This window comes from Leiobunum rupestre, chromosome 9 (genome assembly GCF_980474605.1).
Source record: "Leiobunum rupestre chromosome 9, qqLeiRupe1.1.hap1, whole genome shotgun sequence".
NCBI classification, from domain to species: Eukaryota; Metazoa; Arthropoda; class Arachnida; order Opiliones; family Sclerosomatidae; genus Leiobunum; species Leiobunum rupestre.
The window spans coordinates 8,329,923-8,357,811 of record NC_143392.1 but is presented as its reverse complement, the minus strand read 5'-3'; the positions used below and the strand labels follow the sequence as shown (position 1 = coordinate 8,357,811).

Sequence of the window (27,889 nt, the reverse complement as noted above, 5' to 3'; positions counted from 1 at the left end):
TTCAAAAGCTGAAGTATATTTTATTATTTAACACCCTCACTTAAAAACCACTTTGCCGAAGTCTGATAAGCTGAGTTGGATAATTTTTCGATTCAATTATTGTAATTCTGGGGAAAAAATTGCCTGTAATTAAGCTATCGCATTGAAAGAAGCTTCAGTGTTTTCATAGTGAAATGTAAGGGAAGTTGGCTTTAAATATAGTGGAAAATTACCTTTGTTATTATATGTTCACCCATTGAGTATGGTAGCAGATGAAAAAAAAATTAATTAGCCAAACTAATACTATAATATTTGCAAATATTTCACTCAGAATCAAAATTATTGAATCCAAAAAATATTTAGCTATTTTATTATTAACCTACAGAGCTAGTCAGACTTAGGGAAGCTTGTTTTAAGCTAAGTTAAAAATGAATTTGGAAAAAAAATTGCTTGAGCTTTTAAATTTACGATACAGAGTGGATCACATTTAATGTGATGGTTCTGAGTGAAAAGTTTTCAAAAGTCAAAGTTATTGGATTGCATAAAACTTTAGTGTTTTCAGTTTGAAATTTAAGGGAAGTTACCGTTTTTAAAGTGATGGTTAAATAAAACCGTTTAAAGTCTCTTTTAATTTGGTTTTTCACAATGTGTTTCTCTTCACTTGTAAAAATACTTACTTAAGTTAGTTTGTATGAAATACTTACTAATACCCGAAAGATGGACTTTAGAGTGGATAAGATTTGTAAATATCATTTCGAAACTAATAATTTTCACGCTTTATTTAAGTCAAGCAATTACATTTTTAAAAATGAAAGAAGTTAAACAATACACCTATAGTCAGAAAGATATTATAAAAACACTAAAATTAAAATAAAATGAAAAACTCTTTATTCAACTTTAATACGTTACGCTATTTAAGAAACGTAATTTTAGAAAACAGACATAACGTAAAAACAATGTGATGAAACAAAAATAATATTAAAACGACTTATATTTTCTTGCACACGATTTTTCGGTACCACACAGCGATTTTGTGAGATTTCACAACGGCGCAATTATTAGGGTCACGGTGAAAATGACATGTTAAGGCGCACTTATACAAAGAATGGTAGATAATTTAGGACAGTCTAAATCCTCGACGTTCTTGACGTTAACTCCTATGAAATCCGATAAAACTTTGGCCTTTACTAAACCTTTCCAAAAAAAAACGTGAACCCTTGTTCTTTTATATAATTTGCGATGGCTCCTAGGCTGTTGTAGTCTTCCCGTCCGTCGTCCCAACGGAGATCGCAAATGTTCCAATACAACCATCTACACTGCCATTTATCTTCTTCCGTAAGACTGGAATATGGATATGGTGGTTTAAAGGTCCAGACGTTATGCTTCTCCGTTTCCGCATCGTAAATAGCTAACTCTTTAATTATCATTTCTCCATTCACACGGAAAAAGTTTGCCTCGATAAAACATGTCCTTTTCATTTCTAGAAATAAACTTGTTTTAAAAAAAACTTAGAACATGTAATTAAGACTTCGCACTGAAGCTTCCATCAGTCCAGTAACTTTACCCTATGAAAATTTTTCATCAGGTCAATTGAACCCAAAAACATTTTCTACGTTATTATGGACCCAATGAACTATTAATTACGTAATCTAAAAACAAAAATGACGCGAGCAAGGAGAAATAACGAGTCGGATCTATAAGATAATAAAAATATTTATTTTTTTACAAAAAAATTTATAAGATGATATATTACAAAAATTATTTTTCTTTTACGAGCCAAAAAATATTATAATGCGATACAAAAAAAAAATTTAAAATGGACATAAATGAAATTTTTTCAACTAATACTGTAATATATGCAAATATTTCACTCAGAATCAAAATTATTAGCTATTTTATTATTAACCTACAGAGCTAGTCAGACTTAGGGAAGCTTGTTTTAAGCTAAGTTAAAAATGAATTTGGAAAAAAAAATTGCTTGAGCTTTTAAATTTACGATACAGAGTGGATCACATTTAATGTGATGGTTCTGAGTGAAAAATCTTCAAAAGTCAAAGTTATTGGATTGCATGAAACTTTAGTGTTTTCAAGGTGAAATTTAAGGGAAGTTACCGTTAACTATAGTTGAAAATTATCTTTTAAAGTCTGTGTTCACCTATTGAATTTGTTAGGAAGTGAAAAAATTTCATTTAGCAAGCTTTTTATTAAATTTTATTTTGAAATTTTGGTATCCACCCTGTATCATATATTTAAAAAGCTCAAGTTTTTTTTCAAATTAATTTTAAACTTATCTTCAAACAAGCTTCCCTACATATAACTGAACCAATAAATATTTATCTACGTTATTAGTACTCTACACAACTATTCTGACTTGCATAAGGTTTTTAAACTGATGTTTAAATTAGAATTAAAAAAAAAATTCAGGTTTTATATAACTGATATAGCGGTGGATCCAAAAAAAACCTAATTTTTTTAAATTGAACACCATCTCTTCTGAATACCTGTGTGGGTTAATTCTAAGGGGGTTACATATTTTTTTCGATTCAATAAATGTAATTCTGGGGTTGAACAAATTGCAAGTAATAAAGTTATCGCATTGAAAGAAGCTTCAGTGTTTTCATAGTGAAATGTAAGGAAAGTTGGCTTTAAATATAATGGAAAATTATCTTTGTTATTCTATGTTCACCCGTTGAGAATGGTAGCAGGTGAAAAAAATAATTAGCCAACCTAATACTGTAATATATGCAAAATTTTCACTAAGAAGCACAATTATTAAACCCAAAAAATATTTAGCTATTTTATTATTACCCTACAAAGCTAGTCAGACTTAGGGAAGCTTGTTTTAAGATATGTTTAAAATTAACTTGATAAAAACAATGGTTGAGCTTTTAAATGATACAGGGTGGATACCGAAATTTAAGAAAAGCTTGCTAAATGAAATTTTTTCACTTCCTAACATAATCAATGGGTGGACACAGACTTAAAAAGATAATTTTCAACTATATTGTAAGGCAACTTCCCTTAATTATCACTCTGAAAACACTGAAGTTTCCTTCAATCCATAAACTTTAACATATGCAAATTTTTCGCCCGAATCATCACATTAACTGAACCCAGAAATATTTATATCTGTTAATAGTACTCTACACAGCTATTCAGACGTGCTAAGTTTTTAAAGTGATTGTTAAATTATAATAAAAAAATAATATGTAAATGATATAGGGTAGATACAAAAAAATCTTATTTAAAAGCTGAAGTAATTTTCTTTTAAATTGAACACTACAAATGTAGTTTTCGCATTTTAACTTTAAATATAGACTATTTTACCATTCTCGAGTATCTTGCATATTGAAATTGGTACGCATACAGGGTTACCATTTAATTTTGGAATAGATCACCAAGCTAAAAATATACAAATTGATAAAAACTTACAGGGGTACGTCCTCATCCGAGAACAGCGGAGATGGATTTCTAGTGGACTTGGTTGGATACAAAAAAAAGAACCGAGTTGTGATATCTTAGGGACCAAATCCCTGGGTTTTTATACCCAAAAGGATCCCCCCCCCATGCACACTTTGAGGGGGGCACCCCCCTACGTAGGGGTCATTTGGGATGTAAAAACAAAAAATCTATTAGAATCCCTCGTAGTTTAAACTGAAATAGTTAAGGGGTTCTATTCCCGCTACTAGTTTATGGGCCTCCATAAAATTCTACGCGCAAAAAAACATTTTTGGTGGGAACACTCGTTTGTTATAACCATTTTAGCGCTAAGAATCCACACCTGATGTAAAACGTTGGGGGCCACTTTTTCAATTTATTCGCCATGGTCTCTACAAATCATAGAATGTCGTAGAAAAATAAACCGTTTTTATAATACACTCGGCTCTTTTTTACCAAAACGACACTTTTAGTTAGCGAGAGGGGACACCCGCTGTGTCTATTTTACGCGCTGGGGGTAAGGGTCATTCTCTAGCTACCCTTTACCCCTTAGGGCCGATATTCCGTAAGACGGATAGCTTTACGCATCGTGAAAGTGTTTGAAAATAATGTTACACGGGGAAAGTGTTTGTCGGCGAAAACACAAAAGGCTCGACCCATTGAACTATATGGATTTATTACATAACACCACTCGCACGTGGAGAAAAGTGTTTGACAGATGCCGTGGGGGGACATTCCCTAAGACGGATAGGTTTTTGACACGTGGTTGAGAAATAATGATGGACCCATTGACCTATGGGTAAATAGGCCCATTACTCGGGTCTATAGCTACTGGCTGTTTGCATAACATCATGTCAGATGATTCCACCACCCCTACCGAATAGGGACGCTAAAGGGGAGATCCTCCAACTATCGATAAATCATATGACCCTATTGACCTACCGAAAATGAACGCAAATGGGGGGTCTATATATAAGGCATTCACCCCCGTCATCCATCGGCAGTACACTACAAACCGTTTCTCGAGCATCATGTCTAAACGAAGCTGTGTAGATAACGTTCCTGGGCCTACTAAAATGTCTTAATTTGATCCGACTCAGCGTAACATTAACCCTCGGTATTCACTTTCATCCGAGCTTTTCGTTACTACGGGTTTTACGTCTGAGCTCGATATATCTGTAGCTCTATGCAATAAAATCACACACCAGGTCTTTGAAATGTCTTCGCGCGCCTGGGACGATTTATACGGGCACTGGGAACAAATAAATGATCCCCAAAGGCTGCCCTTTCGATCACCGTTCCCGTTATCAGACGCGCGAGTGACCGCCGCCATGTCTGACCAAAAAGAATTAACCTTGCAAAGTACGATATCCGAAGCGTCGGTCGTAATCAAAGCGCCTGAAACTCGAGAATTGGACAGACTCAAATATTTCATTAATTCGCACATTCAACTCCTTAAAGTGAACCAAAAACTCTTTGAATTAATGGGTTACGTTATAACCGATAATTTTCGTAAAGTTTACGAAATATTGTATAAAGAACCTACGCATCCAATTACGTAACAGCATTTAAAATTATTGAAGATTTTAAAGAAACAGTGGCCAAACAAAATATGTTTTGTGTTTTTAACTTTTACAATTTGTTTACTATGGTATCTACAAACCATAAATATATTAAAAATAAATTGTTTTAACTTTAAGCGTTTTTCATCCGCTTAATGTACTGTAACTTTGAATGTATAAATAAAACCTTATAATTTGTATACACTCTGCTCTTTTTTTTCAAAACACTTTTATCGATTACCACCCGCTATTTTACGGTACCCTTTTACAACCCTTAGGGGCCCTGTTTGTCGGTGGAAACCCTTTGAACTACCAACTCGAAAGACAGGGGCCAGACATTCACTATGACGGTTTATAGCTGTTTGCATAACATCGTGTCAGTCCACACCACCTGCCGAATAGGGGCAGATAACCTATTGACCCAAAATGAGGGTAACATCGTAAATCAGCTAACATCGTAAACCCTTTGAACTATTTATTACTAACTCGAAAGACAGGGGGGCCCGACATTCACTATGACGGTTTATAGCTGTTTGCATAACATCGTTGTGCACACCGCCATAGGGGCAGATAACATCGTAAATCAGCTAACCTATTGACCCCGCCGAATATTGCCGCAAATGGGGCCCCTACAGGGGCCCGTTTCACCCCCGTTTCCCCCGCCCGCAGGGGCCCCCTATCGGTATACAAACGCCCTTATCTCTTCGGGGGATTGGTAGACCTTCATGAATCATGAAAAATCCTTAAGGGAATTTATTCAATGAGCAACCGTTTGGCCATGGCAAGGAAAAATGTTTATCACAACACAAAATATTAAATTTTCCCATTGAAATTAACATGGGATTTTGACCTCAAATTGACCAACAGTTGATCAATTTTGATGTTTTTTTTGTAAATTTTCATCTATTTTTTTTATTTTTAGCATTTTCGAAATTTTGAAATTTGTTCAAATTGTTCACAGATCCTAGGAATCGGTCAAAATCCCATGTTATTTTCAATGGAAAATATCCATTTGTTATTGTCAAAAACATTTTTCGTTGACATGGCAAAACGGTTGCCCATTGAATAAATTCCCTTTAGGATTTTTCAAGTTACATGAAGGTCTACCAATCCCCCGAGTTTGAACAAAATCGGTAGGTTACACTTCGGGGTGTCTCCTTGTAAGTAGGCAGATTTTGGTGGCCTATGGATTTTTACTGATTTTTTCAGTGACTTAATTTGAGCTATTTCAATCAGTGAATATTCTTTGTAAATCAGTTGTTTTTAAAACTAAAACGGTTTTCAAAAACTAAGAGACGTCTGATACAAATAAAATAGATAATAATATATTTATGATTAGTTTTTTATATTCATGCCGTCGGTGGGGGCCCATAGGCCTGTGCGTAGTAGGCCTAGTCTTTAATCAAGCACTGCTCCGAAGCATCGACCTCTATGGGTCTCTGTATTGTCTTATCGCCCACTGTCCCTATCTGAACTGTCCTTAATGTGGTCACTGGATCCCCAGGTGCGATCCATACTCGACATTCAATATCCTTTCGGGGAGGGCTAAGACGTGGAAGAATAAGTCACTCTAGTCCACAGCTGTGCGAGGGTGGGTTCGGGGCAGCCCATGGTGTCGCCTTTTGTCGGGCCGTGATGAGGGCGTTTGTTTGCTATATGTGAGGCGGTCACTATGGCTGTCTCACTGGCCGAACGTTGTTTCGCAAAGCGCACTTTTGTCACGGCCTGATTAGTTTCGTAGGCCGCTGTAGTGCTTAGGCGGAGCAGCGGGGTACAAATACATAGTATAATGTATTGTTTTATCACGGCCAACTTTGATGACACTCTGTTTCGCGAACAGCGCATAATCAAAGTTGGTTACGAGGCTAAGAGTGATTTTTTCAGAGTTTAGGCAAGAAGTGGGTAAACGCTATTGACTACGCGCGAGGTAGTTATTTAAAATCTAGGATACTATGTTTATATTATCTTTGTTAAAATGAACCATAAAATGATTCATCTGGAAAACGCGATTTAGATAATAAGTGGTAAACGCTACACCTACATATAGATCGTAGAAAAAAATATCCCGAGTTATGAAGTTGAAATATGTTAAACCACATATCTATACACAAATTATTTTAAATCGTTAATCTGTACGGCAAATATAATGTTATAAAATACATATAATCATAAGTTTATGATACCTCTAAGTAGTAGATGGAATCATAAGCCTATCATAAGGTCCCCATAAGCAAAGGTCTAGCATAGGGGTCATGGTAACGGCGTTGTCCTGGAGAAAAAAACTAACGTACGACGATAGGGCAGTAGCGACATCTTCTTTTTCAAATTTGCTACACATAAAAAATTATCTTACTTCGTAGAGTAGCCACGCTCGGGTTCACACAAAACGCGTCTAAATCTCCAAATTTAAAAATAAATACCTTCAGAAACGCAACTCTTATTTCTAATAGCCAGTTTTATGTTCTGATTAATCATTTTGCAACGATAAGTGTTATTTTTAAGTTTGAAAGAGATAAAATTGTGAATAAGCCTTGGCTACGGTGCTAAGGGCTGGCGGCGGAGATTTCTTCCGCGTGGTTCTAAGTTTAAAAACGTTCGCGCATGGCTTGCGCGCATTCATAATGTATTTCGGGAAATTATTTCAGAAATGCCTAGTCGACGTAGTCACTAGGAGGTGCAGATTTTAAATACCTACCTCTTAATAACGGGTATGTGATCGTAAAAAATTTGGCTTAGAAAGCCTTAGACCTTAGCTTATGGGGACCCTATGTTAGGCTTATGGTGGAATCTTTGTCTAGAACAGCGGTTCCCAAAAGGTGTTCCGCGGAACCCTAGGGTTCCGTGGAAGGAACACAGGGGTTCCGAGAATTCTCAGCGCGGCCATCTTTGTTTGTGTCAAGTCTTTTAAGATAAGTAAAAAAATTAGTTGGGGTTCCACCAGAATTAGGTGGATAATTTAGGGTTCCATAGCAAAATAAATTTGGGAACCGCTGGTCTAGAAAGCGTGATGTCAAAACTTCGATTCCTGCGAAAATGAAAATTTTTGAAAAAAGTTTGCTGCGCGGTCGAGAATGAAACTATATTGGAAGGGGCTAATTTTACTAGGCGGAGCTTAGTGGGGTGGAAGGGGAGAGAGGGTTATTTACGATAATTTTACTGTCATCTGCTCGCGTGGAGAAAGAACCGTCTTTTCTCTCCATGTAGGGGGAAAGAATGGAATAAGGAATTTATATTGAAAGGGAATTAGAGAGCCAATATTATGGATGAAATACTGCATTTAATTAATGAGAGATTAAAGAAAGTTTTTAATTCTATATATCTTTATGGAAAGTTAACTACCAGTTATAAGCCTTGGCACTGCAAACTTTACCGCTAGCGTTTGAGTGCCTTTCTTTTAAGTTTTCACTTTCAAATCGACTTCAGAAGATTTTTCCCAACGCTTCACACTTAATATAATTCTTCTTTCAGCTGAAAGATTGCACTGAGTTGGTTTTACACACAAATTAGCCATGATAATTTTATTATAACGTGAGAAATTTATACTTCCAACACAACAAATATAAACATCGCTCCCATTCGCTCGTTAAAACTGTCTGCTATTTTCATTAGCCAATAACCCTGGCTTTTTAGTTGAGTCACATGAGAAAAATAAACCAATAGAAAGAAACCTATATGCAGGGGGAACGAATTTTTCGAGGGAATATCGAAAATTCTCTCTTTTGAAGCGGCAAGAGCAAATAGGGGAGAGTGTAGCTCTTCGCCGAACGCGCCTTGAGGAGCAAAACGATACTCAAGAATAGCTGTCGCCCTCCCCCCTCCCGTAGAAGCCTAGAGCTTCAAATTTTCATGAGTATCTCGTTTTTTGGTTAACATGTTTTTGATTTTAATTTAAAACCGAGTAAATATTATATTTATAAACAAAAGACGTGTTAAAAGTAAATTTATATTTCGTCACCTGTTTGCTAAGCTTTGTAGTAATCCGCCTGCCTGGAGTTTAAGGTTTATGCCAAAACGGCATTTTGATAAATAATTTGGAGGATGATATTTTTGAGTTAGACAAAATTGGAATTTACAGGAGCATAATAGAAAAAGTACAAAACTGTGGTGCGTTAAACTTTGTGACACCTTCCGAGGGAATATCGAAAATTATCTCTTTTGAGGCAGTTCAAGCTAGCCTTGCACCAAACGGGATTAAAAAAACGTCGGCTTTGGAAGTTCTGGTTTATATTACGGCTACGTTGACACACAGTGCGGAGAGAGTAAAGGTCTATTTGGACAAGCATATCCAGCATAGGAAGCATAGCCATTTGACTACTTACAAGGGGAGTAGTGGGAGTACCCGAGGTGTTTATTGCCGATTTGGTTCAAAGTCGGGCGTAATGAAGATCTATATGAGATATTAAATTTCCCAAAAGGAGACGTTGCACTACCCATTCGGTTTGCCATGGCCACCGAAAATGTTTTCGACCACTTAAAACAAAAAAATCCATTTCCTTATTTTACCCTAAAATTGTAACAATTTTACCCCAAAAATGTTCCAATTTACCAAAACTTTTTGAAATTTACCTAAATGATTGTGGTCCAAATTACCCATTTCATGATTTAAAAAAAAATCCGGTACTTTTTTAAATGGAGATTTTTTTGTTTTAAGTGGTCAAAAACACTTTCGGTTGCCATGGAAAATCAAATGGGTTTTTGCTCCATTCGCCATAAAGCTGAAGGGGGCTTTCAGTCCGCTATCCCCTGAATATAAATATCCCCCAACCTTCAGTATCTTCAGAGGCTTAACTATCCACCAAGACCAAGCATCGCAAGTACTACTACTAATTTCCAACAACATTATTAAACACAATAACAATTATCTGATTCTTCAATTGACGGTATAAAAATAACAACATTTATATGAATGTTGACGAATTGCTGGAAATATTCGACTAAATAACCAACTATTACCCTAGGGGTTTTTTGCTTATTAAACTATGAAACCAGGTTTTAATCTAACAATGCGGGTTTTAAATCATGACTAAAGTCAGATAATAGATTTTTATTTTATGAATCACTTTGTAACTACTGATCAGGAATTAATTAAAATTATGAATATGTATATAATAGCCAAACCTTTTCCAAGTTGTGCAAGATTAGCATAGAAATCCCGCTATGACAGCTACATATATAATTGCTGCATTTCAGGGGCGTAATCAAGGGGAGGGGCGGAGCAATGACTTTCCCCGAAAATTTTACTAGGAGGAAATCCTTCTTTTCTGAATATATATTTTACCATTTTTTTTACTGAATATATATTTTACCATTTTTTTTACTGAATATATATTTTACCATTGTTTTACTGAATATATATTTTACCATTTTTTATACTGAATATATATTTTACCATTTTTTTTACTGAATATATATTTTACCATTTTTTTACTGAATATATATTTTACCATTTTTTTTACTGAAAACGATTGCGAATACTATTTGTCACTAACAATGTCCATCAGTTTTGCAAATTGTTTGTTTCGCTTCGATTCTACTAAACATTTATGAAATCTAACATATATTTAAGAAACTCTTACGAAAAACCAGTAATATATTTACTGAAAGTCGAAAAATATGACATATGAAGTTTTTTAAGCTTTTAAAAATAAACTTCAATTGCAGAGCGCGGGGGGTGGTCCTCAATTTTTATGGGCTCGCCCCTCTACTTAACAACGGTCCACCGCCTTGACCTGTTATAATTACTTAGCCATCGTACCCCCAAACACTGACTGTTTCGCTATTTAGTATTTTCTGCCTACTTTAAATGGGGTGGCGGAGTGGTTAGCGCTTTCACCTCGCAGCAAGAAGAGCCGGCTGAAAACTCGAAACTACTCCCCTTTCCACGAAAACTTGCAGAGGTTAGAGGTAATAGTGAGTGTAGGGAGCTGTTGACTTGCGGGTCATGAAGGGCTAACCACCCAGTGGCGTAACTAGGAACTCCGGTGCCCTCCGCGAAAAACGACTCGGAGCCCTTTTAAATAGCACCGATTTTAATCATAAACGTTTGGGGGCCCCCTAGTTCTCGCCCCCCCCCGCGCCGCGGGGTCTGCGGGGGCGCTATTTACGCCACTGTAACCACCACCCTCTTACGTATTGTAACCCGCCCACCTGTTTAAAGGCAATATAATCGCTAGATGACAACACCGGCAACAGAAAATACTCAATGGTGGGGGGGGGGCGCTAAAAGACATCTTATCTTGTGCTATGGGTGTAATTACAAATATTAAAGTCACCACACTTGGTGCTGGGCCGCCCACTTCAAGGGGGGGAGGGCGCGCACCCCGCATGTGTCCGCCACTGCTAAAAAAAAGAAAGGAAAAAGAAATAATGAAGAATGATTTACACAGCCCTTCCAAATATAACCTATAATCTCTAACTTTAAAATCGAGCTTTTCGAAACATATGAAAGAAATATTGACTTTTTAATTTAGCGGCGAAGAATCCTTGCAAAGACAAAATCGGAAACGAAACCCAAGTTGGGGACGCCGTATGCAACAAGGAAAATAAACATTGTCTGCCTACGAACAGTTCCGCATACGAATGCGTTGGTAAATGATAAATTTACGCCTTATAAAGGATCAATTTGAAGATCAACCTAAGCTTGTTACAATCTAATTTTGAAATCAGGACGTTGCCAACTGGCCTTGAAGGATGACTGTGCCAAGCGGTTAGCGAACAAGTGCGCTTTGAATGGTGAAACACCGGTCTGCATTTGTCCCAATGGGTACTACATGGGACCGGAGAAGTGCATCGCCGGTAAGTTACTCAAACTCTCAAAGTGCTAAAGAACGCATTCATTTCCGTAACATAAGCTGATACTTTGCTGTTTTCATAAATATAGCGTCCTAAAATTTAATTTATAATAACCCAAAATAAGATTTTAAACTTAAATACTTGTTAACACGCTGTAGAAATGTGTAATATGTTGTGTCATATTAATAAAAATTAGACCAAAGGCGTAGCATTGGTTTAATGTAACGTGTTTATGATAAAGGGAATTAATTAGAAGAGGCAGAATATGGAAAACATATTTTATGTAGACAACAAGTTCATATCTGAAAGGTTTCATAGTATTCTAAATTAGTCGTTTTCCGTATTCTTTTACAGGTACTCAAATTTACGTCTATAAGTTACCAGGAATTAATGAAGTGATACAGTCAACAACAATCGCCCCGCCTACGGAAACAGATGGCCACTCTACAAACGCCCCGGCTACGGAAACCGATGGCCACTCTACAAATGCCCCGGCAACGGAAACAAATGGCCACTCTACAAACGCCCCGGCTACGGAATCAGATGTCCACTCTACAAACGCCCCGACTACGGAAACAGATGTCCACTCGACAAACGCCCCGACTACGGAAACAAATGGCCACTCTACAAATGCCCCGGCAACGGAAACAAATGGCCACTCTACAAACGCCCCGGCTACGGAAACAGATGGTCAATCAACAAACGCCCCGGCTACGGAATCAGATGTCCACTCTACAAACGCCCCGACTACGGAAACAGATGTCCACTCGACAAACGCCCCGACTACGGAAACAGATGTCCACTCTACAAACGCCCCGACTACGGAAACAGATAGCCACTCTACAAACTCCCCGACTACGGAAACAGATGTCCACTCGACAAACGCCCCGACTACGGAAACAGATAGCCACTCGACAAACGCCCAAACTACGGAAACAGATGTACACTCTACAAACGCCCCGACTACGGAAACAGATGTACACTCTACAAACGCCCCGACTACGGAAACAGATGTCCACTCTACAAACGCCCAAACTACGGAAACAGATGTACACTCTACAAACGCCCCGACTACGGAAACAGATGTCCACTCTACAAACGCCCCGACTACGGAAACAGATGTCCACTCTACAAACGCCCCGACTACGGAAACAGATGTCCACTCTACAAACGCCCCGACTACGGAAACAGATAGCCACTCTACAAACTCCCCGACTACGGAAACAGATGTCCACTCGACAAACGCCCCGACTACGGAAACAGATAGCCACTCGACAAACGCCCAAACTACGGAAACAGATGTACACTCTACAAACGCCCCGACTACGGAAACAGATGTACACTCTACAAACGCCCCGACTACGGAAACAGATGTCCACTCTACAAACGCCCAAACTACGGAAACAGATGTACACTCTACAAACGCCCCGACTACGGAAACAGATGTACACTCTACAAACGCCCCGACTACGGAAACAGATGTCCACTCGACAAACGCCCCGACTACGGAAACAGATAGCCACTCGACAAACGCCCCGGCTACGGAAACAGATGTTCACTCTACGAACGCCCCGGCTATGGAAACAGATGGCCAATCAACAAACGCCCCGGCTACGGAAACAGATAGCCACTCTACAAACGCCCTGACTACGGAAACAGATGTCCACTCGACAAACGCCCCGACTACGGAAACAGATGTCCACTCTACAAACGCCCCGACTACGGAAACAGATGTACACTCTACAAACGCCCCGACTACGGAAACAGATGTACACTCTACAAACGCCCCGACTACGGAAACAGATGTCCACTCGACAAACGCCCCGACTACGGAAACAGATAGCCACTCGACAAACGCCCCGACTACGGAAACAGATGTCCACTCGACAAACGCCCCGACTACGGAAACAGATGTCGACTCTACAAACGCCCCGACTACGGAAACAGATGTCCACTCGACAAACGCCCCGACTACGGAAACAGATGTCCACTCGACAAACGCCCCGACTACGGAAACAGATGTCCACTCTACAAACGCCCCGACTAAGGAAACAGATAGCCACTCTACAAACGCCCCGACTACGGAAACAGATGTCCACTCTACAAACGCCCCGACTACGGAAACAGATGTCTACTCTACAAACGCCCCGACTACGGAAACAGATGTTCACTCGACAAACGCCCCGACTACGGAAACAGATGTCTACTCTACAAACGCCCCGACTACGGAAACAGATGTTCACTCGACAAACGCCCCGACTACGGAAACAGATGTCCACTCGACAAACGCCCCGACTACGGAAACAGATGTCCACTCTACAAACGCCCCGACTACGGAAACATATGTCCACTCTACAAACGCCCCGACTACGGAAACAGATAGCCACGCTACAAACGCCCCGACTACGGAAACAGATGTCCACTCTACAAACGCCCCGACTACGGAAACAGATGTCCACTCGACAAACGCCCCGACTACGGAAACAGATGTCCACTCTACAAACGCCCCGACTACGGAAACAGATGTCCACTCTACAAACGCCCTGACTACGGAAACAGATGTCTACTCTACAAACGCCCCGACTACGGAAACAGATGTCCACTCGACAAACGCCCCGACTACGGAAACAGATGTCCACTCTACAAACGCCTCGACTACGGAAACAGATGTCCACTCTACAAACGCCCCGACTACGGAAACAGATGGCCACTCACCAACAATGGCTTCGCCTACGGAAAATCTGGTTATTCCAGACACTGAAAAACCAAAAGGAAATGATAAACCAAATCAAGAACCTGTTAAAGAAGTTGCTCTTTACGCCAGCAAAGCTGATGCGGCACCCCTCCGAACAGCATTAGCCGAAAAAATATTCAGCGCGGTAAGTCGAGATCGACTCTACTTTTAGGAAATAGATTCTATATCAACGTCCCCCATTTCGTGAATAGTTAAAAACAGTAGCTAAGGAGAAGTTGGCGGACGTCAAGATACTAGGAGACGAGTAAGTGTCGTTGGCCATTTGATTAACCCGCTGTTCTTTGCGTAACGGCGTTTCGGTGACTTACAGGAAAGCCCCACTAGTGGAGGTAGAGGCGGTTTTCAACGCGCCCGTCGGACCAGAAGTCTTTGAGGGGTTGGAATGCAAACCAATACAAGACAACCCTAAGAAGTGTAAAATCGGGGATTTAGAGTTACTCACAGACCAAAAACACGCTTTCAAATCTACAATAAAGAGCGCCAATAAGGTGGAAGATATGTGTGCTTTCGGAGACAGCCCTTGCATCAGAAAAGGACAGAAGTGTAGTAACGAAAAGAAAACTGAAACCATGCCTTACCAATGTTTGTGCACAGCTGAGGGATACGAAACCGTTCCGGGAGCTTCCTACGAAAACGTCGCGTTTACTTCCGAGGTCTGTCAGGGTAAGCGCCAATCGTCGTCAAATTTAGAAAATCATTATGGGATTCAAGTTGCTTTAACCTCACTGTTACCACCAGATAAAGACGAATGCAAGGAGAATAACACTAGGTGTCCGAACGGCGAATGCCTAAATTTGCAACCGGAAAAAGGCATGTACACCTGCAAATGCAATGACCTCTTCATGAATCCGCAGAAGGATGGTCAAACAGATGATAAGCAATGCGTCGGTAGGTATTCTTAGTTTCAACAATGAACCCCACCTACTCATCTAATTACTTAAACTTCTGAATGCTACTCTTCTCAAAACAGATAGCTGCCAACCGGATTATTGTCCAGGATTAAATGAAAAATGCACATCCGTTGGAAATAGCCATTACTGCCGGTAAATAATATAAAGTTCGTGCTCTTAGCATCGTTTTAATAACCCTGTTTATCGAAAATGCTTAGTTGTAAAGATGGATATATGGGACCAGAATGTTCTCAGAAAATAAGTGAGGCAGAAATGGGAGCGTCCAAACAAAAATTTAAGAGTACGTGTATCACTGATCATTTCCGGTCCGCAATCTTTCTTCTATTCGGTCCAAATCTAACTCTTTACATAAGTGGCGCGATTCTTTTTATCAAATACATCAATATTTGCGTTCTAAAATATTGTGCGATATTTTCCAGAGGCTGTAAGCAACGCTATCATTGTCGGTGCTGTTTTGGGAGCTGTTCTACTATTAACTATCATCGTATCCGCGGTTAGCATAAGGAAGTAAGTGCGAACAACTCATATATTACGCCTCCTACCTTACTGCAAAATCTCGCTCATTCTACCCTCGCGTGTTACCATTCAGATTAAGAAGCAAAGTCAACAAGCGAAACCATAACTACAGGCCTTTGGACGATGTCAACGTAATTGTTTTAGATAATAATAATAAGAATGCTTTCAAGTATTGAGAATGTGGGAATGCGGGGTTTTGTAACCCACAGTAGCATACAGTGTGATAAATAAGGCACTATCACAGGCCAATCGCCAGTTGAAAAATTAGCTGGGCCTGTTTAAAAATTAAATGTTTAGGGTGTTAGTGGCCCTAGTGATCACTTAATTAATTCAAATTTTTATTCCTTTAGATTTTAGTTTATTAAAAAAATACTATATTAATCCCTAAAATGGTTTGGTCTTTGCTTCTATGCTGTGTGCTTGGCCTTGTGTCAATTGTGTGTATGGGTTGGTGACTGGGTGTCGTGAATCTGTCTACTCTACACTTTACACAGTATAGATGAACCGTTAGCAGTTTGCAAAAAGGAAAAAAAATAGTATCTCTCTCAGTAGGCTTGTTCGGGTCGGGTCTATAGCACATATTGTCAAGAATAGATAATTTGACCATGAATTATGAAAGCCTTATTTTGAAGTTTAAAAATGGTAAGTGGCCAGTGGCCAGTTTCTTTTATTAAACTACCTAGGTGCTACTGGCCACAGGTCCAGTTTAAAATAAAATCGTTATTTCTAACCCTGGTAGCATATTTTCATTGAGTTGGGAATATTAATCTAGAGATCCAATCAAATATGCTCCCCGCGAAACAAGTTTTTGAAAATTTCGAATGTGCAGTGTCTTCTAAAATGACGAGAAAACGTTACCATATGACCCGTGGCGCCATCCATTATTTTTGAAAAAAAATATTTTTGCTGAAAAACGCGTATTATTTGAACGAACCATTGAGAGATAGACGGCGCCACGGGTAGAATGATAAAGTTTTCTCGTCATTTGGGAGCAGACGGCAGTATTCTTATTTTTTAAAACTTGTTTCGCGAAATACTAAAATCCGACGTTTTGATTGGACTTCTAGATTAATATTCCCAACTCAATGCATAATTTGTAGCAAAAGTTCGTCTGTTTTATTTTTCCGTGGCACTATTTTGCGCTGACAGTCTCCATCTATGTTTATGTATTGTGATTAAAAATCAGACGGGCTTAGGATACGAAGTATGCGAGGAAGGTACCACAGCACAGAGATATGCTTGATATCTGAATTTATTCTTGATATAAATAGATCTAATCCAATTGGTTATCTTTTATCTAAATCTTCTTTGTTTTCTTCTGGAATCTTCGCAGGGTGCTTTTAGAGGATACGACAACGCAGCGGGTCCGCACTAAATATCTAACACCAATAGTGGCGTAGCCAGAAATCCTTCAAGGGAGGGGTTTAAACTATGTAAAATACCTAAGGAAGTAACACCAAGAGGGGGGATTTACACGGAAACCCTCCCCTGGTCTACGCTACTGCATGCACTCTGTACGAAATACTTTTAAGGATTATATTATTATTTTAAATGATTTAAGATTCCGAATGTGGAATTAAAACTGTAACTTAATATATGACGTAATAAACACTAACCTTTTTTAAGAAAGATTAAATGGACTTGCTCAATACATTTCCAATGTGTACAGATCTACGAGAACTGTCTACCCCACTCCAAATTGGATTACCTTTGAACCCATTCCACCACTGGGGTCAAAGGTTAAAATATGGTCAAATTATAGAAAAAGGGGGGTCTCCGTATGTAGTGTGGAAGAAAAGCCTATAAAGCATTTACCCCCTCATGTAAAAATGACCGGTCTCTTCATAAATTGAAACAAAGCTGAATACTTGTTTAGGTGGATTTTTCACGTGACGTGTTCCCCGGATTCTTCGATTGGTGGAATTTCTGACTTCTTGGAAAATGGTGGTAGGTGACTGTTAAAGATACGAATAAAATTTCAAGCATTCGATTTGATCGTAATTTAAACTATATAAATATAAAATAAGAGAGCTCAAAATAAACAAAAAATTGACCCACGCGTTATTTTTAAATTTGCACAAATCAAAATATTTTTGGATATTCTTCTAATAATTTCACGGATAATCCTAAGTCGTATTTCACCATGAATTCCTTAAATTCGAGATTTCACTTGTTTTCAAATAAAACCATTTATAAATTCGTTGACGTCAAGGGTCTTTTCAAAATTTTAAGGCTTGTAAAATTAAGAATTATACTTTTTTCGTAAAAATGACGACCAAGTTTTCGCAATTATTAACAACAGTCGTCTCTTCTTTGAACATAGTTATTTTCGAATTAAAGACCAAAAATGCGTATACAGATCAACGTAACGTGGTATTCATTCTTTCTCAGTGGCGCTGCTCAGTGACTAATTTAAAGATTTCTTAGGACTGCCCAAAATTAGGATGTAACTTTTCCAAAAGGTTTGTTTGTCAAAATAAATTTACCACTACATAAAATGACTTGCAGACTGCGAAGTTTGGGTAAAATTCAATTTTAAGGCCGACCACATAGTTATTCGTTTTACTCTGTCTTGCACTGGAAGCTGGCTCGCTGCAAGACCAGGGCCGGACTTGGAGATGCTGGGCCCCTAGGCCTATAAGGAGTCTGACCCACTGAAAAATTTCAAGTATTAGTTGTAGGTATTAAATGGAGACGACGAGGTAATTAACATTGAAACACAATTTAATACTTTTAATACAGTTATAAATTTAGCAACTTGCTCTTATGGAGCGACCGCGACTTGAATTTTGAATGGTATTTCTCTCTTTTTCTGGAGAGGTTAAGAAGTTTGGACCTTCTGGGTCCCGCGCAAAAATTGCATATGAAAAGCCTAGATAATATTTTCTCGGGCTCTCTTTCGCGCGTAACTCACGTTTTCGGGTACAAAGCTATAGAAAGTTTTAGGGTTTTTGTTTTGAGGGGCACAAATTCCGCAAGCTCCGAGCGCCACTGACAATTTGTGAGTCGGGCTGCCACGGTCATTTTTGGACCGTCCGAAGGGATTACAGGGAGAAACCCAGGAACGCTCGGTGCCAGCGGAATTTATTTACAATTGGTTTTCTTGGGTAGGAACAAATTTACAGATTTTATTTTACTACATTTATCGTTTACAGCAATCTTAATATAAAACAAGTTGGCCAGCCAAAATATACCTCTCCTCGGAAGGGTTTTTAATTTTCAGTGAAGCGTAACTGTATCCGTGGTTCTGCGGTAGAACGCTCACCTGTCGTGCAAGAGGGCTCGGGTTCGAATCCCGGCCGATTAAAAAATTATACTGCACCCAATGACAAAAAGAGGGCGCTTTTGGAAAAACCTTTTCCCTGATTCTAAGAAACTGGGTACGCAGTGATTACGCTTTGCCCCGAAAATGCGTTCGCAGGTCAGACAGACAGACACGGTGGTTATATAACCCCTCCTAGGGTACAAAGTCCCCTCGGAGAGGTAAAAATAGGTTACAAATAGGTTTTTATTAATTAAACAATATTATAAATTACAAGTTATGTTTAATTCTTATGATAATAAAACAATTGGGTACAAGACCCTTGGGACACTATAAAATATTCAACACGGCCTAACAATTTTAAGCGTAACTTAGTCATCATTTTTACGAAAAGGTGTACTTTTTTTAAAATTTAGTTTTCCACTCGAAGATCTATTTGGTCCGAGATTCACGTATTTTTGTTTACTCGAAGACCTATTGGTACGAGCTATTTGTAAGTTTTTAAATTTCTTGAAATATGTTTAGGGTTGAGCTTTTTTATAATTTTTCATTATGGACTATTATACTTATTCGCGTTTTTATCACTCTTTACAATGCCGTTGTTCTTCTTAACTTAACAATTCAGTTACTTCATGATCAGGTACGCCATTATTACTCATAGATGATATAACCCTTTTGGTTAGGTCATGCGGAGAACAAATTGGCCTTCTTAAGAATATTTCATGGCGTAGACCGAAAAATAGTTCCACAAAAGCTATGATTTCAATATTTTTGTATCGATCTGACTCTTCAGATTCCAGTTGATCATCTTGATTTTTTGTAACAGGACTTATGATAGTGAACTTCTGCCGCATTGCAGTCCACAGTTGTTTCCTTTTACCTTTACATTTAGAATAACATTTTCAGCCGCTTAGAAAGAAGTCTTCGATTTAAGTGTAAGTACCATAATAACCACTAGTTGACGAAGGTGTTGTGATAAGAATGGTATTGCTTAATGCTTGGAAGTCTATGTTTATAAACCGTTTTACATTTGATTTATGTGACCACCTCCTATCCAAAAGTCCCGACCAGCTTAGTAGGCTTAAGCCTTGGGACCCGGAACTTGACAAAAGGTTTAATTTGACGCCATCTAGCATAAATAATATCATTTAAATCGAACCTTTTTGGGCTTCACTCTAATTGTTGTTTTTCCCATAAGTAGTTTGTGAATCGGTCAATTATTTTAAATCTAGGTAAAAACATTTTTGGGTGATATGGTAATAGCAAAAGTAAATATTGGGGAGAAAGTCTTGCACTGCCCCTTCTTGTAGCTTCCACTGTGGTTGCTAGGCTTTTAAACGCACTGGAGGACATTTGAATCAGAGAGCCAATATATATATATTAGCAATAGAAATTAATAACTGGTTGATAAACTGTATTCGCCACCGAAAACTACTGCTGCGACACCTAGTCACACTGCCTAGAACTATATTTGGGTGATACGGGTAATGGCGATAAGCGAAAATGCGCGTTTTATAACATCAATTAAAACATTTTACTAACGATTTTAGCATATTTTTTAAAGCGTGTTAGAATGTTTCGTATTAACAAAGGTGTATATACGACATTTATTTATTAATTTTGACCTGTCAATGGGTATTAAATTCGTAATAGAGAGTTTAATAACACTATGAGTAGGCCTTGGAGAATTCATACACGGGATCAGTTCAGGCCCGGATGTCAGATCGGGGCCAACTCAAATTGGGGGCCAAATAGGAAAAACTCGGCATTAATGGGAAATGGGGCCAACACGACTGCGTAGCCGGTGGGGCCAACTACTAGCCAGTCCGGCCCTGGATCAGTTTGAATTTTAAAGTTTTAAAGGTATGTAGGAAATTTATTATTATTATATTCTCATTAGAACAAGCCCAGATTGTTCTAATTTCATAGACTTGTAGCTTCAGCATTTTCAAATATGATGTATAATGTATTTTAAATAATTTTATTTGGTATATTAGTGCTTAAAATTTTTAAGTATATTGGAGAGTAGTCTTGATCCATAGAAGAAGGTGTGCGGATGCTTAAAGGAAGTCCGAAAGGATCTTTGATTTTTTTCTTTCGAACGAAGAAGATGGACTTGTTATTATTGAAGGATATGCAATATAATCGAGCCAAACAAAAGGGGAGCCACATGCTTTAAAGTTAAAATTTGAAGTCAGTGATGGAAACACAGCATTGAAAGTGTCCATTGTTCATGCAATAGTGGGTAAATATATTTTTTTATTAAAACCCAATTCTTTAATGTAACCTGTTTTACTTATTATTCACCCAATTCGGGTCCATTAAGTTGCCTTATGGTGCATTATGGGTGCAACATGATAGGTTAGTGAAACATTAAAAAACCAGTCGCGGGCTGCATTAACTTGGCCCGCGAGGATTGAAATTTAAGTATCCCGAGAACCACATGGTGCAAAATTAAAACGTTGCTGGTGCCTTTTAGTGCATTTTGGGTGCAATAAGATAGGCTAGTTTAATGTGTAATAACCAAAAACTCGCGGGTTGCATTAACTTGGCCCGAGAAAGTTAATTATTTTAATTGCTACTAAACTGTTGCGGTGCAAAATTCGGCATTAACGGTGCAAAATGGTGCAATATGGGTGCAACATGATAGGCTATTTAACTACTAGATTTGATGAAGTCGCGGGCCAACTTAATGGACCCTAGAAATTCAGGCTTTTACAAAACATGCAGTTGCTGGTCTATTTTATATATAAAGATACTGAGAGCTATCCCAACTTTCTGGCTTTAGAAGTGGGGTAAATTGAAAGAAAAGAACTAACTCTGCCTTCGGTTTTGTACGGAAATAAAATGGTTAGAGTTGTGAGGGTTAAATTTGCCTGGCTTAAAAAGGTGGATGTACTCTTAATTATTTGGTCACTTTGTTAGTCTCAAAAATTTATTTCTAGCTTTTAGTCGGGATGAAATATTTGTGTAGAGTCCATTTGTAGCGAAAATAATACCAATTGAAGAGGCAGTAGCACAAAATAAACTAAGTTATTTATTCTCTCAAGGGCTATTTTTAATTGATATTAAGAGAGACGGAGCGTATTTGAAGAAAAACATTGTCCAAATATATAATTTTTATTTTAGATTTTAGTTAAGGAAAAGTTATATTTTAATTTACACTTATATGTAAAATTAGTTCCTATTTTAAATTTTGGCCAATTAGTATTTGTAGATAACAAATGAACTGAACTATTTATGTTATGAATTTTCTACTCAAAATAAAAAATGTTAACTAAAAAGGCAAAAACAAAATGTATTATAGAATTAATTCGAAGTTAAAAGCAATTTAAATTCATTGAAGAAACCACTTAATTAGAAATTACAATAGAAGTTAATAAAATATCAATAAAAATGTTAAGATATGCAAATAAGTATTAAAAATAAAAACCATTTGAATTTTCAGTATTATTTTTAATCATATTGGGATCTGCGGCAATAGCTCGAAATGTTATTAATCAACTCGAAAACTCATACCGAATCATCAGGGTGGCAAAGATTGGAAAATTGGGGTTCAATACAAAATAGAAAAATATGCCCTTTTAACGCATAATTTTGTGGGCCTCAATGTAATATTTTCCAGCGATAATGACAATGGAACGGCAAGACCTAAAATTAATTTAATTCCTTAGCATTTCCTTATTTTGCAGTATATAATAAAACAGCTCACCTTTAAAACGATTCACAAAACGTTGGGTCCACTCTTTTCATTTAGTTACAGTGGATTTGTAATAAGTCTACATGGTAAATTATTGCTTGGAATGGCACTGCACTTCATGCGTCTCTTGAACTATCTTCATCTAAATGACAGTTATTATGATAAATATTTAATAATATTGACTTTAAAATCAGTAATAAGTAAAATTTGTGTCCCACCGTTTCTTTCTAAAAAGTCTATCTTTAAAATGGGCGCTGCAAATCTGTGCCCACTAACTAGGCGTCTTCCCCGAGGGGCTAACCACTCTTAGAAAGTCTGTACACCAGATTACGCTTAGACTACCACTGCCAAAGGCAGGGACTTCAAAGATTACGCGTAGTCCCATTAGTACAGTCAAAGGTACGGCTCTGTACACCGATTACGCGGAGTGATCAGCCCCTCGGTCTTCCCTGATTTTATATTAGTTAACCACACATTAAAAAGATTTTTGCATTTCGGAAAATTGTGAAACGATAACTCCAACGTTCTTTTCTCACAATCTACTCGAATTGTAATATTTTTAAGGTAGAAAAAGGTACTTCGCAATTTATGCCACCTCTGCGCCTACAATCCGCCATATTAATCGTTTGTTTTGATCAACAAAGTACGCAGACAAACCAAGCGACTGCGGCGCCGCCTATACTGGTTTCGGTAGCGAATAATGTAATTTTTTAGTATACACTCTTTTTCGCGTCTTTATTGTACCCCTCTTACTTGCCTCCCGCTCGACAGCCATTGCCTCTGCTCTCAGCGGGGATTCTAGCACAGGGATAGGCATTAAAAAAAATTGTGATAACTCTCACTCCACCTCATTCCCGTTTCTAAAATTTTAAACTCAAACTCATCTCCTCTAACCACCGTAAACTAACTTTTCATCTCATCATTTCGCTAATTAATCTAACCTCGCGCACACTTCCGCTAGTTTTGTTGAAAAATCTGATCCCATCTCACGCTGTTTTCCGTTTACGGAAGTCATAAAATATCTCCTTTCACTCTCCTCGCTCCGAAATGCGTACTTAGTGAAACTCCTCTCGCGATCCTCTCCTTTTGAAGTTTTGCGCATCTCACCTTCTCTCAGATTCTCACACTGATCTCGCAGGGGTAGAACAACGACCATCACTGGCCAGTAGCCACATTAGATTTACTATCTTTAACTTCTTTATAGACTTTTAACGTCAGCATATTATGTTATGGTACGTTTGGCTTTGTCATTGGCCAAAGTTACATAATTATTTCGGGATTGACTAATTTGCTGAATTTCTGGACGTCTGGACCGCTGAATTTTGAAGAATTCCTCCTACATAGAAGCTATCTTATAAAACGTCTGGACAAAATTGACTAACTTGCTGAATTTCTGGACCGGAAAATTTTACTTTATTTTCGAATAGTTTCTTTAATTTTCAAACCGTCTGGACCAAATTGACTAATTTGCTGAAGTGCTGAATTTCTGGACCCGAAAATTTTACTTTCTTTTCAAACCGTCTGGACAAAATTGACTAATTTGCTGAAGTGCTGAATTTCTGGACCGAAAATGTTTTCTTTATTTTCGAATAGTTGCTTTAATTTTTAAACCGTCTGGACAAAATTGACTAATTTGCTGAAGTGCTGAATTTCTGGACCGAAAATGTTTTCTTCATTTTCGAATAGTTTCTTTAATTTTCAAACCGTCTGGACCAAATTGACTAACTTGCTGAAGTGCTGAATTTCTGGACCGGAAAATGTTACTTTATTTTCAAATCGTCTGGACAAAATTGACTAATATGCTGAAGTGCTGAATTTCTGGACCAAAAAATTTTTACTTTATTTTCGACTTTAAGAAACTATTCGAAAATAAAGAAAATTTTCCGGTCCAGAAATTCAGCACTTCAGCAAATTAGGCAATTTGGTCCAGACGGTTTCAAACTTAAAGAATCTATTCGAAAATAAAGTAAAATTTTTCGGTCCAGAAATTTAGCACTTCAGCAAATTAGGCAATTTTTTCCAGACGGTTTCAAACTTAAAGAATCTATTCGAAAATAAAGTAAAATTTTTCAGTCCAGAAATTCAGCACTTCAGCAAATTAGTCAAATTTGTCCAGACCATTTGAAAATTAAAGAAACTATTCGAAAATAAAGTAACATTTTCCGGTCCAGAAATTCAGCACTTCAGCAAATTAGTCAATTTTGTCCAGGCGGTTTGAAAATATAGTAAAATTTTCGGGTCCAGAAATTCAGCACTTCAGCAAATTAGTAAATTTTGTCCAGACGGTTTCAAATTTAAAGAAACTAATCGAAAATAAAGAAAATTTTCCGGTCCAGAAATTCAGCACTTCAGCAAATTAGTCAATTTTGTCCAGACGGTTTGAAAATAAAGTAAAATTTTTCGGTCCTGAAATTCAGCACTACAGCAAATAAGTCAATTTTGTCCAGACGGTTTGAAAATAAAGTAACATTTTCGGGTCCAGAAATTCAGCACTTCAGCAAATTAGCCAATTTTGTCCAGACGGTTTATAAGATAATAGCTTCTATGTAGGAGGAATCCTTCAAAATTCAGCGGTCCAGACGTCCAGAAATTCAGCAAATTAGAAAATCGCAATTTTTTACAAGAAGGTCATGTTTTTATATTTCCTTTGTTTTGGTTTTCTTACATCTAAACTCAAACTCACTTCCTCTCGCCACCGCCATCTAACTTTTGAGCTGATCTCCTCTAATCGCATTTCACACTCCAAATACATTCTATGAAAAATCTTATTTCCCCTCACTCTCCTCTCACTTAAATTCATAACTTGGAGAGCATCTCACCTCCTCTCAATTGCTCTCACTGATCTCACGGCGAGAGGAGAGTGCCCATCACTGGTCTAGCATCCACTCTTTGGGCTCTCGTAATGGAGGATGGGGCTGGAAGGGGAAAATCAAACATGGACGTGCCCAGGAAAATACCGCGAAAAAGGGTGTATTGCCTGAGAAAAAGCCCACAAAGAACGGAGCTATTTCTTCTGAGGCGGAGTACAAAGTTTCAATAAAAATCGCTGTAAACACGACTGGGGGATGGAAGCAAATTCAGGAAAATAATTTTGCTCCTCAAATAAGTCGTCGCGCTTAACGACCCATTTCCAAGACCTTCTCCCCAATATTTTCTTTTGGTAATAGAAAAGGAAATAATAAACAAATGCTTTGTAAATAACATTTTCTTTCTTTCTTTGTACATGTAGTTGTTTAAATAATTGTTTTGGATTAAAATTGTAATGTTGAAAACCACAAATACTTTGTTTTATTATACGTTATATAAACGGATAAAATTATCTAGTTTGCACATTTATTGCATAAATAGGATCAAAATTTCAAAGATAACGGTTAGATAACGCCAACCTCCAGTCACTGCCGTGAAAGAAAGATTAGCTTTTATAGCTAGTCCTCGGGAGTTGAATAAAGTATATTTTTAAAACTCCTTAATACGAGATTCTCCCTCTTTTTGTCGGAAGTAGATGAATAACATTTGAAGCTAGCACTCTGCACAACACCGGGTTCTAAAAATGAGTAACTCAAGTTAGTTTCATCTTGAGGTTCTGATTACGAGCTGATTGCTGTAAAATGCGCGATGAAAACCATACATTACCACCCTTTTACAGATTGACTAAAACAAAGTACAATCGCCCCCTTTTTACCTCTCTGAGCATCTTACGTTCCCTACGACAGGTTTTACAATCACCGTGTCTGTGTGTCTGTCTGACTGCGAAAACGCGCTCGCAATATCGGGGGCTCGGGGCGAAGTGTAAAAACCGTGCTCACAGTTTCTTGAAAATGGGTTTATTTTCATTAAAACGCCTGTATTCGAATTTTTGTAATGTTTATGTGTACTGTGTTGTGACGTGTGTGGATGCCATGTTTATTTGTACTGTGTGTTTGTGTTGTGTGTGGGTGTTGCATTTTCTTCTCTCCAACTTCAATTTTTTTACTTTTGAGACGGACCGAGCGCAAAAGGTTGCGTTACACGTCTTAGCATTGAAAAGGCAGGGTTTCCACGAAATGTTCACGGTATACGTCTTAATATCAATTGCGAAAGCGACGGGTGGGATTTGACAGTGGTCCCTCCTATTTGACAGGTGAGTGTTCTACCATAGAACCACCGACGCTTATTACATTTCATTGAAAATTGGAAATTCAGCTTAAGCGGAAGCGTATATTAATAGTAATTAGAGTAACACATTTTGGTTCTTTTTTTAAATATAACGATATTTCGTCTTCGATTTAAATTATTGCGTTGAAGAAATTCAAATGTTGCGGCTTGTCTATGGAATAAAAACCAACCCGGCGACCAGGATTTGAAACCGGTTTCTCCTGCTTGGCAGACGAGTGTTCTACCACAGAACCACCGACACATTTAGAAAAACAGCTTTGGCGAAAGTACGTTTTAAATTACGCTTTTTTAAACGTACTATCCGAGAAGCCAGCCTTACAGGCGGGCCCTCAGCTAGTTGTGAGTTTCGAGGAACTCCACCCCAGAACGCCACCCCAACCCCTTTTTCCCATGGGATAATTTCCGTGGCACCCTTTTCCCTATAGTCGAACCACCGCAGTAAGGCCCTTCCTCCCTTTTCCCCATATGATAATTACCGGGGTACCCCTCCCCATTTTTCCCATGTGATAATTACTGTGGTACCCACCTCCCCTTTTTTCCCACGTTATAATTACCGTGGTACCCTTTTCCCCATAATAGAACCACCCCAGTAAGGCCCTTCTTCCCCCTTTTCCCCACGTTATAATTAACGTGGTACCCACCTGCCCCTTTTCCCCATGTTATAATTACCGTGGTACCCACCTCCCCTTTCCGCATGTGATATTTACCGTTCCTCCCCTTTTCCCCCATGATATCATTCCCGATGTACCCACCTCCCCCTTTTCCCCATGTGATAATTACCGTGGTACCCACCTCCCCTTTTTACCATGTGATAATTAC

At 38.2% G+C, this 27,889-nt stretch overlaps 1 protein-coding gene across 1 annotated transcript in view; it reads left to right on the top strand.

Moving 5' to 3' along the window:
* Positions 1 to 27,889, top strand: part of LOC149926424 (uncharacterized) — a 52,217-nt gene that overhangs the window by 6,446 nt on the left and 17,882 nt on the right. The window contains exons 2-3 of the mRNA XM_090157697.1: positions 11,450 to 11,566; positions 11,646 to 11,774. Coding sequence (XP_090013823.1) covers positions 11,450 to 11,566; positions 11,646 to 11,774 — 246 coding nt within the window. The remainder of the gene's footprint in view (positions 1 to 11,449; positions 11,567 to 11,645; positions 11,775 to 27,889) is intronic.